Source organism: Salvelinus fontinalis, chromosome 7 (assembly GCF_029448725.1).
Source record: "Salvelinus fontinalis isolate EN_2023a chromosome 7, ASM2944872v1, whole genome shotgun sequence".
Lineage (NCBI taxonomy): Eukaryota > Metazoa > Chordata > Actinopteri > Salmoniformes > Salmonidae > Salvelinus > Salvelinus fontinalis.
In genome coordinates, this window is record NC_074671.1 from 59,125,426 (window position 1) to 59,141,089 (window position 15,664).

The 15,664-nt window shown below is 42.7% G+C and overlaps 2 protein-coding genes across 2 annotated transcripts; both read left to right on the forward strand.

Moving 5' to 3' along the window:
• The first annotated feature begins 990 nt into the window (after window positions 1–990).
• Window positions 991–5,854, forward strand: LOC129859898 (actin-related protein 2/3 complex subunit 2-A-like). Its single transcript, XM_055930119.1, has 3 exons — window positions 991–1,134; window positions 1,603–1,703; window positions 5,417–5,854. Exons 1-3 carry the CDS (start codon window positions 1,006–1,008, stop codon window positions 5,436–5,438), a joined length of 252 nt encoding a protein of 83 aa, XP_055786094.1. The 5' UTR covers window positions 991–1,005; the 3' UTR covers window positions 5,439–5,854.
• Window positions 5,855–11,047: 5,193 nt separating this feature from the next.
• Window positions 11,048–15,658, forward strand: LOC129859899 (actin-related protein 2/3 complex subunit 2-A-like). The gene is made up of 3 exons (XM_055930121.1): window positions 11,048–11,191; window positions 11,660–11,760; window positions 15,474–15,658. The coding sequence occupies exons 1-3, from the start codon at window positions 11,063–11,065 to the stop codon at window positions 15,493–15,495; spliced, it is 252 nt and encodes an 83-aa protein (XP_055786096.1). The 5' UTR covers window positions 11,048–11,062; the 3' UTR covers window positions 15,496–15,658.
• Window positions 15,659–15,664: the final 6 nt, after the last annotated feature.

Genomic DNA, 15,664 nt, shown 5'->3' on the forward strand with positions numbered 1-15,664 from the left:
GATTGGAGATATCTAGGTCTACAACTCTCTACAGTGCAGTTAACAAATATACTCTTTAATAACTGACAACATTCTATAATGAATACATATTAGAATAATGATCCATAATAGAGATCAATAGTGACTGTGTTGTGATTGTTTAGAGTTGTAATTAGTACACAAGTAGTGCTTCAGGGTGGGATCCAACCGTGTCTCAAAAGCAGCAGAAAAGGTCACCAAAATGTCTGTTGTGGCTATACACGTCTGGCTTGACTAGGCTACCTGCTGATACCTGGCCTCATGCCATAGTCACAATTCCTTAGAACTCCAGTCCTTGTTTCACAGAATCTAATCTTACATGTCATCAATTGTAGTTGTCATTCATGGGAGACGACATGTTTACTGTTGCATTGTCTGCATTAGCTTCTGTGTGAAAACAGCTCTATTTGATTTAGATCCAATTCCTCAGAACTCCAGTCCTCACTTCCTCAGATCAGTGTCAATGTTTCTGTGGGTGAACAGTAAACACACAGCCACTATCTTCAGTCCAGCAGTTTTAGGCCCACCACTACAACACTACGCTTACTACCCAGGGAATATTGCACAATTCAACATTTCATAGTTTTGATGTCTTCACTATTATTCTACAATGTAGGAAATAGTAAAATTAAAGAAAACCCTTGAATGAGTAGGTGTGTCCAATCGTAGTTGCTCACCTGTTTGACGGAAAGTAGTCAGTTTTCCAACGCTAGTGACATGATAGAAAGTAGTCAGTTTTCCAACGCTAGTGACATGATAGAAAGTAGTCAGTTTTCCAACGCTAGTGACATGATAGAAAGTAGTCAGTTTTCCAACGCTAGTGACATGATAGAAAGTAGTCAGTTTTCCAACGCTAGTGACATGATAGAAAGTAGTCAGTTTTCCAACGCTAGTGACATGATAGAAAGTAGTCCGTGGATGATCATAAACAAACATTAGCTTGAATATTAGGTCAGTCATCGGCCTAATTCCAATGTCTTTGTGTTAATGTGTGTTATTTCTCCTGTCCTCTCAGTCCTGTTCCCACGTCACACCAATGCCAACGCCAGAGACAACACCATCAACCTCATCCACACCTTCAGGGACTACCTGCACTACCACATAAAGTGCTCCAAGGTGACTTCCCTAACTAGTATACTAACTAGAACCCTTTTAGTCCCAGCTTCTGCTCTGCCCTAACTAGGACACTACTATACCTGCACTACCCAATATAGTGCTCCAAGATGAGCACTAACTATTGCCCTTACTAGGGCCCTACCATACCTGCACTACCATGTAAAGGAACAGTTTTCTGGACATAGATTAAGCAAGGTTTGAGGGAATAACTTTACCTGCCCTAACTAGGGCCCTGCTTTGCCTGCCCTACTTTACCGGCACTAGCATGGTAAAACCCTGCAATCTGTGATCATAAAGGTATCTGATGGGCTTTCCATCGTAAAAGGTTACGGCCGTGTAAATATGTGCTTTTCAGATTCCTGCTTGGTATGAGTTGAGGTCAGTTAGTGTGCGTGTCAGTGAGCTGTTGGTTCAGTAGGTGTGTATTAAGGTATGTCTCATTCACCCCCCCCACCCCCCCACTTCCAGGCCTACATCCACACACGTATGAGGGCAAAGACTTCTGACTTCCTCAAGGTGTTGAACAGGGCTCGACCCGACGCTGAGAAGAAGGAGATGAAGACCATGTCGTAAGTTACTGCTGCTCACTCCAGTGTTGGAATACTGATCTAGGATCAGTTTAGCCTTTTAGCTTACTATGGATAGTATTACATGTTTATGTGGGAGGGGATCCTAGATCAGCACACCTACTCTCAGATGCTTTTAGAATATGGCCCCATACCTGGACTGTGCTTGATTGAGCTTGTCTGGAACTAATGGAATAGTCCCAAAAGTGCAAGCCCCGCCCACCTGGCACTCCAGCCATTGCTCACAAAACGTGACCTAACGTTGACTCTAGCTAGCAGCACTGCTTGTAGGACACTTCTGTCCTTAAAAACAAGTCATATGGGAAATTCACTCTGCTGGAGCTGTGTGGCTGTGAGTGCAGCCTGTTCTCAAAGAGATCAGTTCATCTGTTATCATTTATTGAAGCACACTGGCTACTTTCACCATGTCCCCAGATCTTATTGTCCCTGATAATGCTTTATTTTATTTTGTGTGAAATGTTTTCACGTCCCTCGCCCACCTCGACATTCCTTTCTTAATTAAATACCAACACCGAACACACACGCATCGGTGCCTGTGTGGTGAACAGCAGTCAGATGGGGAGAGAGAGCCAGGGTGGAAGTGTGTACTCTCTCTACATCTCTGGTACCAAGTTGCAGCCTTCGCCCAAACCACAGCTGATAAATTAATGGATTGAAGAGTCCTTAGAAGCTGATAAAATAATAGATTCTACAGATTCCTTAGAACCCTCCTGTAATGTTCTTGTGTCTGTAGGCTACTGTGTTTGTGAGGGCGGTCTTGTTTCAACAGTTGTGTGTTTGTTAGTTCATTGTGTGTGTACTACTAAAACTGCTTTGACACTAGCAGCGCTGTTTGAAGTGGGCTCAGGCGGAATTTTTACAAGCTGCCCCCACTCACTCTCACACTCAGTTTGGTCCCTATTTCTGTGTGGGATCTGTGGATCTGACCAGCACTCCCCCTCTCTGTCTGAAACAGAAGAGCCCTGGTCTAAATATGAATATTTAACTGTGACTGGGGAATTGTATGGCAGTGTTCCTCAGGGAGCTCTGGGTGGAAGGAAGCAGAGGTGAACTCTTGTTTCACTATCTGGGATTTAGTCAGCCGCAGTTGAAATAGTTGGGTCAACATTTAGTTGGAAGGTGTGGTGTCTGTATTTTTTTTACTCCTGCACGAAGGCCATATGTGCTGACCTTTTGTGTGTTGACCAAGAGTTGTCTGTTCTTTCGACCAATCTATTGGTCAACATTTTGAAACATATTTTTCCATATAGACGCATCGAATGTATTTTAATCAAATCAACGATATATACTGAGCTTGTCTGATGCTTTAAGCGAACTGTTTGATTAAATAATTAAGACAAATGACTAGAGGGAGTCCGACCGCATTTGATTTGATTGTGCCGGGTTTAGACTTGCTGTGTTATAAAGAAAATACATTGAGCGACTGTGATGAACATCCTTTGTCTCTCTCTCTCCTCTCTACTGCAGCGACCACCACACATCAACAGTGTGTATATTGCTTATTCCCTCAAACCTTGCTCTCTTTACGTGACACATGTATGCTTCGCATGCACGTGACCAATAGGGCCTGACCTATAGCATATCATAATCACATCAATAAATTGGTTCTAACATACTCTGAACACCATAACACACGTGACAGCCAAATGGATGCAGAGGACATGACAAACTCGAAACGGGAATGTTTACTGGTTGCGCAGGAGGTAAAAAGGAAGTCGGATGTCTGGAATAAATTTGACTAGTTGTAGTAAATACTGGAGATCAAGAAAAAATGTATGGAGCGCTGGGATGGTAGTTCTCCAGAAACATGGTTGTAGTGAACCTATAGGATGGTAGTTCTCCAGGAACAGGGTTGGAGTGAACCTATAGGATGGTTGTTCTCCAGGAACAGGGTTGGAGAGAACCTATGGGATGGTTCTCCAGGAACAGGGTTGGAGTGAACCTATAGGATGGTTCTCCAGGAACAGGGTTGGAGTGAACCTATAGGATGGTTCTCCAGAAACAGGGTTGGAGTGAACCTATAGGTTGGTAGTTCTCCAGGAACAGGGTTGGAGAGAACCTATAGGATGGTTGGAGTGAACTTATAGGATGGTAGTTCTCCAGGAACAGGGTTGGAGAGAGGACCTAAAGGATGATAGTTCTCCAGGAACAGGGTTGGAGAGAGGACCTATAGGATGGTAGTTCTCCAGGAACAGGGTTGGAGAGAGGACCTATAGGATGATAGTTCTCCAGGAACAGGGTTGGAGAGAGGACCTATAGGATGATAGTTCTCCAGGAACAGGGTGTAGTCTCACCCATTCATTTCTAATGACTGGTCATTTTTGACTGGGAAACACCATAGGTGTACAGAAGTTAAATTAAACACCCAAAATGCTATGAAAATCATCAACAAGTATTTTGTGTGTTCAGATGCCCTGTGTGGACAAAGTCATGGAACCTTATGAGAATCGGGTTAAATGAACAACATTTTTCAGAGGAAATTTGTAAATCGGTCCAATTTGAGCAGGAGGGTTAAGAAAGAAAGAAATTCAACAAATGAACTTTTAACAAGGCACACCTATTAATTAAATCATTCCAGGTGACTACCTCATGAAGCTGGTTGAGAGAATGCCAAGTGTGTGCAAAGCTGTCATCAAGGCAAATGGTGGCTACTTTGAAGAATCTCAAATATAAAATATCTTGATATATTTTAACACTTTTTTTTTCTTTCTGATTACTAAATGATTCCATATTTGTTATTTCATAGTTTTGATGTCTTCACTATTATTCTACAATGTAGAAAATAGTACAATTTATTAAAAAACTGGAATGAGTAGGTGTCCCAACTTTTGACTGGTACTGTATATATGTTTTTTCTTTATTTTACCCCCCTTTTCTCACCAACGGGCTCGGGAGAGGCGTAGGTCGAGTCATGCGTCCTCCGAAACATGGCCCGCCAAACCGCGCTTCTTAACACCTGCCCGTTTTACCCGGAAGCCAGCTGCACCAATGTGTTGGAGGAAACACTGTTTAACTGACAGTCAGCCTGCAGGTGCCCGGGCCGCCACAAGGAGTTGCTATAGAGCGCAATGAGCCAAGTAAAGCTCCCCCGGCCAAACCCTCCCCTAACCCAGCCAGCACTGGGCCAATTGTGTGCCGCTCTTTGGGACTCCGAGTCACGGCCGGTTGTAACACAGCCTGGGATCGAACCTGAGTCTGTAGTGACGCTTCAAAAAATGCGATGCAGTGCCTTAGACAGCTGCGCCACTCGGAAGGCCCCATGTATTTAATTTTCAATAAATTTGCAAACATTTGTAAAATAAGCATGTTTTTACTTTGACATTATGGGGTCTTGTGTGTAGATGGATGAGGGGGGGGGGGGTATATTTTGAATTCAGGCTGTAACACAACAAATGTGGAATAAGTTGAGGGGTATAAATACTTTCTGAAGGCACTGTATCTGCATTCATCTGTCAACTATATCTTTCAACTGCAACATTTCAACAACTTTGTCACCTAGTCAGCGCCAGCGAGGAGCCTACCTTGGACCTCGTGGCGAGAGGGTTTTCCTTTAAAACATTGACGGAATAACACCTAGAAGCAGTAATGCCAAGCCCTCTGTAGAATAGGCTTTAGAGCGAGCTGCCAATAAAGTGTCTGTGTGGCAATACTCTTTCATTGATTTCTGGCTAATTGTTTTTTATGTCTGTTTTCAGGGGCAAGACGTTCTCCCGCTGAGGCTGGTCCACACGTGCACTCTGACCCCTGGACATGCCCAATCGTGCCACACTGAGACTCGACTCCACATTGGACAGGATCACAGGCCCCTAAAGCCCCGCCCAGCGCGTGTCCATCCTGTGTCTTTTTTAAATAAAGTTGTCTCTTAGTAGAAATCGAGGCTTAAAAAAATAAAAAGGGCATTCCTTGCTTCGCATAGTTAAAAGATAATTATTAGTCCTATATAAATATATATATAAAAAAATATGATGTTTTGATACAATATCTTTTACTCCATTTGGTACTGTTACCTTGCTCCCTCCCTCCCTGGTGGTGTCCATAACATCAGAACCCCTCTTTCTCCTTCCTCCTCTCTATGCTTCCATGTTGTCTGTACCATTGTCATTGGAAAAATAAACCAGTCTTATAAAACATTATTTTCTGTGTTGTGGTTTCACAGACCTTAATCTCACATTAACATTACTTCATTTGTCCAATTGTACAAGGTCCAACGGAAATGTGACTTGCACTTTATCCCAACTCCTCTGAAAGACAAAAAGGTACACATACAGGTTGGAGAAGGGGGCTGCCATACTACGACGCAATTGTGGGGGTTAAGTGCCTTGTTCAAGGGCGCAACGGCAGGCGATGGTATCTAGGATGTGATACCTGCAACCCTCCCGTTGCCAGCTAACTTCCTGCATGATTTTCCCCTTAAGACCCGGGATTCGACCTGGCAACCCTCCGGTTGCTGGCTTCTCTAACCGCTAGGCTACCTGTCGATACCTGCCATGTCCTAGTCACAATTCTTTACAACTTCAGTACTTGTTTGACAAATTCATCTCACGTCATCAACCAAAGTTGTTTTGTTTCTTTTTTGCCGTTTCATCTAGATACCATTCCTTAGAACTCCAGACCTTGTTTCCTTAGATCATTGTCAGCCATGAGTTTCTTTTCCATCGGTAGCTGTGTCTCCTTTGACAACACATTATCTTGAGATAACAAAAACATGTAATTTTACCTTTTGCTAGGGAACATGACAATGGAGATTTGAGAGTTCAGTCAAGGGTAAAGTACCAGTCGTTACAAGTTGGCACCACTGAGTGATTGGGGGATGATGGACACATTGTCAACATCCTTTCTCAGGAATGTTATGTATAGCTGTCAAACTGGTGTGGAGTAATACCGAGGAGAGTATGTGGAGAGGCCTGCCTACTTTATTTTATCATAGGTACAGTACAGCAGAAACGGTAGTGTCACAATCGTCTTGCTGAGAGAGAGTGGACCAAGGCGCAGCGTGTGAAAAATACATCTTCTCTTTATTTAGAAGAACCAAAACAACGACCGTGAAGCTATAAAGACAAATAGTGCTGACACAAACACTACACATAGACAATTACCCACAAACACCTAAAGCCTATAGCTGCCTTAAATATGGCTCCCAATCAGAGACAACAATAAACAGCTGTCTCTGATTGAGAACCAAATCAGGCAACCATAGACTTTCCTAAACACCTACACTGAACACTACCCCATACCTACTACAAAACCCCCTAAACAATACACACACCCTCAACTAGACAAAACACACAAACATTCCCCATGTCACACCCTGACCTAACTAAAAATAATAAAGAAAACAAAGAATACTAAGGCCAGGGCGTGACAGGTAGATCTGCTTGTGCTCTTGCCAACTCTGACATGCCACACGTCTTACAGAGAACCTAATCTTACACTTCAGCAATTGTAGTTGTCAATCATGGGAGACGACATGTTTACTGTTGCATTGTCTTTGATTTCACTTTAGCTTCACTGAAAACAGCTCTGTTTATCCAGTGGTGTGTGGTGGAGTATGATCAGGACGTTTACCCTGGTATCGTGCAAGACGTTCACGCAGAGAGTGGTGCTTTTGTGAAAACCATGAGTCGTGTTGGCCCCAACCATGTCATGGCTTTAGAAGCTTCTGATGGGCTAATTGACATCATTTGAGTCAATTGGAGGTGTACCTGTGGATGTATTTCAAGGTCTACCTTCAAACTCTGTGCCTCTTTGCTTGACATCATGGGGAAATCAAAGGAAATCAGCCAAGACCTCAGGAAAAACATTATGGACCTCCACAAGTCTGGTTCATCATTGGGAGCAATTTCCAAACGCCTGAAGGTACCACGTTCATCTGTACAAACAATAGTATGCAAGTATAAACACCATGGGACCACACAGCCGTCATACCGCTCAGGAAGGAGTCGTGTTCTGTTTCCTAAGAGATGAACGTACTTTGGTGCGAAACGTGCAAATCAATCCCAGAACAACAGCAAAGGACCTTGTGAAGATGCTGGAGGAAACCGGTACAAAAGTATCTATATCCACAGTACAACGAGTCCTATATCAACATAACCTGAAAGGGCGCTCAGCAAGGAAGAAGCCACTGCTCCAAAACCGCCATAAAAAAGCCAGACTACGGTTTGCAACTGCACATGGAGACAAAGATTGTACTTTTTGGAGAAATGTCCTCTGGTCTGATGAAACAAAAATGGAACTGTTTGGCATAATGACCATCGTTATGTTTGGAGGAAAAAGGGGGAGGTTTGCAAGCCGAAGAACACTATTCCAACCGTGAAGCACGGGGTGGCAGCATCATGTTGTGGGAGCGCTTTGCTGCAGGAGGGACTGGTGCACTTCACAAAATAGATGGCATCAAGAGGTAGGAAAATGATGTGGATATATTGAAACAACATCTCAAGACATCAGTCAGGAAGTTAAAGCTTGGTCACAAATGGGTCTTCCAAATGGACAGTGACCCCAAGCATACTTCCAAAGTTGTGGCAAAATGGCTTAAGGACAAAGTCAAGGTATTGAAGTGGCCATCACAAAGCCTTGACCTCAATCCCATAGAAAATGTGTGAGGAGAACTGAAAAAGTGTGTGCGAGCAAGGAGGCCTAGAAACCTGACTGAGTTACACCAGCTCTGTCAAGAGGAATGGGCCAAAATTCACCCAACTTACTGTGGGAAGCTTGTGGAAGGCTACACGAAATGCTTGAACCAAGTTAAACAATTTAAAGGCAATGCTACCAAATACTAATTGAGTATAAGTAAACTTCTGACCCATTGGGAATGTGATGAAAGAAATAAAAGTTGGAATAAATCATTCTCTCTATTAATTCACATTCTTAAAATCAAGTGGTGATCCTAACTGACCTAAGACATGGAATTTTTACTAGGATTAAATGTCAGGAATTGTGAAAAACTGAGTTTAAATGTATTTGGCTATAACAATTTCAACTGTTTTCATGTTTTCTTTTTACATAGATATAATTTCCACCACACCTTGTCATTTCCATCACAACCCATATTTTTGAGGTAAATTAGTATATTATGTATAATTTACATACATTTATTTGTTTTAGATATGGAAATCATATGGTTATCATAATCTCACAAAAAGGTTGGGTGTAAACATCTTATTTTTCATGATAAATAAATGTTTTCAGTTGTCATCAAGGCAAGTTTATACATTCAGGCGTCATGTTGAATTATTACTATTAGGAAAACCTTAAAAATCACTTTGTATAATATTCAATACAAGTTCATGTACAAATGTATAAGAAATCCGTTATAAATCAATTGTATGATATTTCATTTTCAACTAAAATGGATGTTTAATGACGTGATGGAAATTACATTTGTCTATGACTGTCTGGGAAAAATGACTAGAATATATAAATTCCTGAATAGTATGATCGCAGCCATTATCAGATATAGTTTCTAGACAAATCAAAGACAAGTACAATACTGCTAAAATGGTGTTTGAATAAGTTTTAATTTCTGAAAGTTTGCACGGTCAAAGTGCCTGAAGTTGCAGAATCACCCTTAGATCCAATCCTCAGAACTCCAGTCCTCACTTCCTCAGATCAGTGTCAATGTTTCTGTGGGTGAACAGTAAACACACAGCCACTATCTTCAGTCCAGCAGTGTTAGGCCCACCACTACAACACTACGCTTACTACCCAGGGAATATTGCACAACTCATTGGTAATAAAAACCATTTTCAATGTCTTGAACAAGACAACTGGAAGGCATTGATGATACAGAGTCAAGAACAATGTGTTGAACATATTTATTTTGTAGAGAAACATCTCTGAGAAAGAATGCAGTGGAATAACAACACCAAATCTATTTCACACTGTACACAACATCATTAGTTACGATGAATAGAAAACATGACAGCTATGTCTGGCCAGCCAGCCAGATTGCTAGGTCCTGCCTGCCGGGCAGAAAGGCAGCTAGGTCCGGCCAAGTAGCTAGGTCCCGCAGGCCAGCCAGATATCTAAGTCCAGCTGGCCAGATAGTTCCTGGACAAACTGACGTTTCTTCTCCACAATGAATTTATGTAGTGATCGATAGAGCAGAGTAATTACATTCAGGGTGAGTCATCAGGCAACCAAGGCCAAGGAATGGAGAGAGAGAGGAGACCTGGAGGGAGTTCCAGACCTCAGCTTTTTATAAGGCAGAAAAGCAGAGATGGGTGGCTGACAAGGAAACATTAAACACAAAATACACACACACTCTTCTATCTCTCTCACACACACACTATGTAAATATGTAAATAAATTGTAATTGTATATTTGATGTGTGCTTTTAGGATTGGAGATATCTAGGTCTACAACTCTCTACAGTGCAGTTAACAAATATACTCTTTAATAACTGACAACATTCTATAATGAATACATATTAGAATAATGATCCATAATAGAGATCAATAGTGACTGTGTTGTGATTGTTTAGAGTTGTAATTAGTACACAAGTAGTGCTTCAGGGTGGGATCCAACCGTGTCTCAAAAGCAGCAGAAAAGGTCACCAAAATGTCTGTTGTGGCTATACACGTCTGGCTTGACTAGGCTACCTGCTGATACCTGGCCTCATGCCATAGTCACAATTCCTTAGAACTCCAGTCCTTGTTTCACAGAATCTAATCTTACATGTCATCAATTGTAGTTGTCATTCATGGGAGACGACATGTTTACTGTTGCATTGTCTGCATTAGCTTCTGTGTGAAAACAGCTCTATTTGATTTAGATCCAATTCCTCAGAACTCCAGTCCTCACTTCCTCAGATCAGTGTCAATGTTTCTGTGGGTGAACAGTAAACACACAGCCACTATCTTCAGTCCAGCAGTTTTAGGCCCACCACTACAACACTACGCTTACTACCCAGGGAATATTGCACAATTCAACATTTCATAGTTTTGATGTCTTCACTATTATTCTACAATGTAGGAAATAGTAAAATTAAAGAAAACCCTTGAATGAGTAGGTGTGTCCAATCGTAGTTGCTCACCTGTTTGACGGAAAGTAGTCAGTTTTCCAACGCTAGTGACATGATAGAAAGTAGTCAGTTTTCCAACGCTAGTGACATGATAGAAAGTAGTCAGTTTTCCAACGCTAGTGACATGATAGAAAGTAGTCAGTTTTCCAACGCTAGTGACATGATAGAAAGTAGTCAGTTTTCCAACGCTAGTGACATGATAGAAAGTAGTCAGTTTTCCAACGCTAGTGACATGATAGAAAGTAGTCCGTGGATGATCATAAACAAACATTAGCTTGAATATTAGGTCAGTCATCGGCCTAATTCCAATGTCTTTGTGTTAATGTGTGTTATTTCTCCTGTCCTCTCAGTCCTGTTCCCACGTCACACCAATGCCAACGCCAGAGACAACACCATCAACCTCATCCACACCTTCAGGGACTACCTGCACTACCACATAAAGTGCTCCAAGGTGACTTCCCTAACTAGTATACTAACTAGAACCCTTTTAGTCCCAGCTTCTGCTCTGCCCTAACTAGGACACTACTATACCTGCACTACCCAATATAGTGCTCCAAGATGAGCACTAACTATTGCCCTTACTAGGGCCCTACCATACCTGCACTACCATGTAAAGGAACAGTTTTCTGGACATAGATTAAGCAAGGTTTGAGGGAATAACTTTACCTGCCCTAACTAGGGCCCTGCTTTGCCTGCCCTACTTTACCGGCACTAGCATGGTAAAACCCTGCAATCTGTGATCATAAAGGTATCTGATGGGCTTTCCATCGTAAAAGGTTACGGCCGTGTAAATATGTGCTTTTCAGATTCCTGCTTGGTATGAGTTGAGGTCAGTTAGTGTGCGTGTCAGTGAGCTGTTGGTTCAGTAGGTGTGTATTAAGGTATGTCTCATTCACCCCCCCCACCCCCCCACTTCCAGGCCTACATCCACACACGTATGAGGGCAAAGACTTCTGACTTCCTCAAGGTGTTGAACAGGGCTCGACCCGACGCTGAGAAGAAGGAGATGAAGACCATGTCGTAAGTTACTGCTGCTCACTCCAGTGTTGGAATACTGATCTAGGATCAGTTTAGCCTTTTAGCTTACTATGGATAGTATTACATGTTTATGTGGGAGGGGATCCTAGATCAGCACACCTACTCTCAGATGCTTTTAGAATATGGCCCCATACCTGGACTGTGCTTGATTGAGCTTGTCTGGAACTAATGGAATAGTCCCAAAAGTGCAAGCCCCGCCCACCTGGCACTCCAGCCATTGCTCACAAAACGTGACCTAACGTTGACTCTAGCTAGCAGCACTGCTTGTAGGACACTTCTGTCCTTAAAAACAAGTCATATGGGAAATTCACTCTGCTGGAGCTGTGTGGCTGTGAGTGCAGCCTGTTCTCAAAGAGATCAGTTCATCTGTTATCATTTATTGAAGCACACTGGCTACTTTCACCATGTCCCCAGATCTTATTGTCCCTGATAATGCTTTATTTTATTTTGTGTGAAATGTTTTCACGTCCCTCGCCCACCTCGACATTCCTTTCTTAATTAAATACCAACACCGAACACACACGCATCGGTGCCTGTGTGGTGAACAGCAGTCAGATGGGGAGAGAGAGCCAGGGTGGAAGTGTGTACTCTCTCTACATCTCTGGTACCAAGTTGCAGCCTTCGCCCAAACCACAGCTGATAAATTAATGGATTGAAGAGTCCTTAGAAGCTGATAAAATAATAGATTCTACAGATTCCTTAGAACCCTCCTGTAATGTTCTTGTGTCTGTAGGCTACTGTGTTTGTGAGGGCGGTCTTGTTTCAACAGTTGTGTGTTTGTTAGTTCATTGTGTGTGTACTACTAAAACTGCTTTGACACTAGCAGCGCTGTTTGAAGTGGGCTCAGGCGGAATTTTTACAAGCTGCCCCCACTCACTCTCACACTCAGTTTGGTCCCTATTTCTGTGTGGGATCTGTGGATCTGACCAGCACTCCCCCTCTCTGTCTGAAACAGAAGAGCCCTGGTCTAAATATGAATATTTAACTGTGACTGGGGAATTGTATGGCAGTGTTCCTCAGGGAGCTCTGGGTGGAAGGAAGCAGAGGTGAACTCTTGTTTCACTATCTGGGATTTAGTCAGCCGCAGTTGAAATAGTTGGGTCAACATTTAGTTGGAAGGTGTGGTGTCTGTATTTTTTTTACTCCTGCACGAAGGCCATATGTGCTGACCTTTTGTGTGTTGACCAAGAGTTGTCTGTTCTTTCGACCAATCTATTGGTCAACATTTTGAAACATATTTTTCCATATAGACGCATCGAATGTATTTTAATCAAATCAACGATATATACTGAGCTTGTCTGATGCTTTAAGCGAACTGTTTGATTAAATAATTAAGACAAATGACTAGAGGGAGTCCGACCGCATTTGATTTGATTGTGCCGGGTTTAGACTTGCTGTGTTATAAAGAAAATACATTGAGCGACTGTGATGAACATCCTTTGTCTCTCTCTCTCCTCTCTACTGCAGCGACCACCACACATCAACAGTGTGTATATTGCTTATTCCCTCAAACCTTGCTCTCTTTACGTGACACATGTATGCTTCGCATGCACGTGACCAATAGGGCCTGACCTATAGCATATCATAATCACATCAATAAATTGGTTCTAACATACTCTGAACACCATAACACACGTGACAGCCAAATGGATGCAGAGGACATGACAAACTCGAAACGGGAATGTTTACTGGTTGCGCAGGAGGTAAAAAGGAAGTCGGATGTCTGGAATAAATTTGACTAGTTGTAGTAAATACTGGAGATCAAGAAAAAATGTATGGAGCGCTGGGATGGTAGTTCTCCAGAAACATGGTTGTAGTGAACCTATAGGATGGTAGTTCTCCAGGAACAGGGTTGGAGTGAACCTATAGGATGGTTGTTCTCCAGGAACAGGGTTGGAGAGAACCTATGGGATGGTTCTCCAGGAACAGGGTTGGAGTGAACCTATAGGATGGTTCTCCAGGAACAGGGTTGGAGTGAACCTATAGGATGGTTCTCCAGAAACAGGGTTGGAGTGAACCTATAGGTTGGTAGTTCTCCAGGAACAGGGTTGGAGAGAACCTATAGGATGGTTGGAGTGAACTTATAGGATGGTAGTTCTCCAGGAACAGGGTTGGAGAGAGGACCTAAAGGATGATAGTTCTCCAGGAACAGGGTTGGAGAGAGGACCTATAGGATGGTAGTTCTCCAGGAACAGGGTTGGAGAGAGGACCTATAGGATGATAGTTCTCCAGGAACAGGGTTGGAGAGAGGACCTATAGGATGATAGTTCTCCAGGAACAGGGTGTAGTCTCACCCATTCATTTCTAATGACTGGTCATTTTTGACTGGGAAACACCATAGGTGTACAGAAGTTAAATTAAACACCCAAAATGCTATGAAAATCATCAACAAGTATTTTGTGTGTTCAGATGCCCTGTGTGGACAAAGTCATGGAACCTTATGAGAATCGGGTTAAATGAACAACATTTTTCAGAGGAAATTTGTAAATCGGTCCAATTTGAGCAGGAGGGTTAAGAAAGAAAGAAATTCAACAAATGAACTTTTAACAAGGCACACCTATTAATTAAATCATTCCAGGTGACTACCTCATGAAGCTGGTTGAGAGAATGCCAAGTGTGTGCAAAGCTGTCATCAAGGCAAATGGTGGCTACTTTGAAGAATCTCAAATATAAAATATCTTGATATATTTTAACACTTTTTTTTTCTTTCTGATTACTAAATGATTCCATATTTGTTATTTCATAGTTTTGATGTCTTCACTATTATTCTACAATGTAGAAAATAGTACAATTTATTAAAAAACTGGAATGAGTAGGTGTCCCAACTTTTGACTGGTACTGTATATATGTTTTTTCTTTATTTTACCCCCCTTTTCTCACCAACGGGCTCGGGAGAGGCGTAGGTCGAGTCATGCGTCCTCCGAAACATGGCCCGCCAAACCGCGCTTCTTAACACCTGCCCGTTTTACCCGGAAGCCAGCTGCACCAATGTGTTGGAGGAAACACTGTTTAACTGACAGTCAGCCTGCAGGTGCCCGGGCCGCCACAAGGAGTTGCTATAGAGCGCAATGAGCCAAGTAAAGCTCCCCCGGCCAAACCCTCCCCTAACCCAGCCAGCACTGGGCCAATTGTGTGCCGCTCTTTGGGACTCCGAGTCACGGCCGGTTGTAACACAGCCTGGGATCGAACCTGAGTCTGTAGTGACGCTTCAAAAAATGCGATGCAGTGCCTTAGACAGCTGCGCCACTCGGAAGGCCCCATGTATTTAATTTTCAATAAATTTGCAAACATTTGTAAAATAAGCATGTTTTTACTTTGACATTATGGGGTCTTGTGTGTAGATGGATGAGGGGGGGGGGGGTATATTTTGAATTCAGGCTGTAACACAACAAATGTGGAATAAGTTGAGGGGTATAAATACTTTCTGAAGGCACTGTATCTGCATTCATCTGTCAACTATATCTTTCAACTGCAACATTTCAACAACTTTGTCACCTAGTCAGCGCCAGCGAGGAGCCTACCTTGGACCTCGTGGCGAGAGGGTTTTCCTTTAAAACATTGACGGAATAACACCTAGAAGCAGTAATGCCAAGCCCTCTGTAGAATAGGCTTTAGAGCGAGCTGCCAATAAAGTGTCTGTGTGGCAATACTCTTTCATTGATTTCTGGCTAATTGTTTTTTATGTCTGTTTTCAGGGGCAAGACGTTCTCCCGCTGAGGCTGGTCCACACGTGCACTCTGACCCCTGGACATGCCCAATCGTGCCACACTGAGACTCGACTCCACATTGGACAGGATCACAGGCCCCTAAAGCCCCGCCCAGCGCGTGTCCATCCTGTGTCTTTTTTAAATAAAGTTGTCTCTTAGTAGAAATCGAGGCTTAAAAA

Excerpts from the sequence above, each read along its gene's own strand:
- LOC129859899 (XM_055930121.1), top strand. The coding sequence starts at position 11,063 with ATGTGTGTTATTTCTCCTGTCCTCTCAGTCCTGTTCCCACGTCACACC. Across the intron at positions 11,192-11,659 it reads ACCACATAAAGTGCTCCAAG|GCCTACATCCACACACGTAT; the intron begins GTGACTTCCCTA and ends CCCCACTTCCAG. Across the intron at positions 11,761-15,473 it reads AAGGAGATGAAGACCATGTC|GGGCAAGACGTTCTCCCGCT; the intron begins GTAAGTTACTGC and ends GTCTGTTTTCAG.
- LOC129859898 (XM_055930119.1), top strand. The coding sequence starts at position 1,006 with ATGTGTGTTATTTCTCCTGTCCTCTCAGTCCTGTTCCCACGTCACACC. Across the intron at positions 1,135-1,602 it reads ACCACATAAAGTGCTCCAAG|GCCTACATCCACACACGTAT; the intron begins GTGACTTCCCTA and ends CCCCACTTCCAG. Across the intron at positions 1,704-5,416 it reads AAGGAGATGAAGACCATGTC|GGGCAAGACGTTCTCCCGCT; the intron begins GTAAGTTACTGC and ends GTCTGTTTTCAG.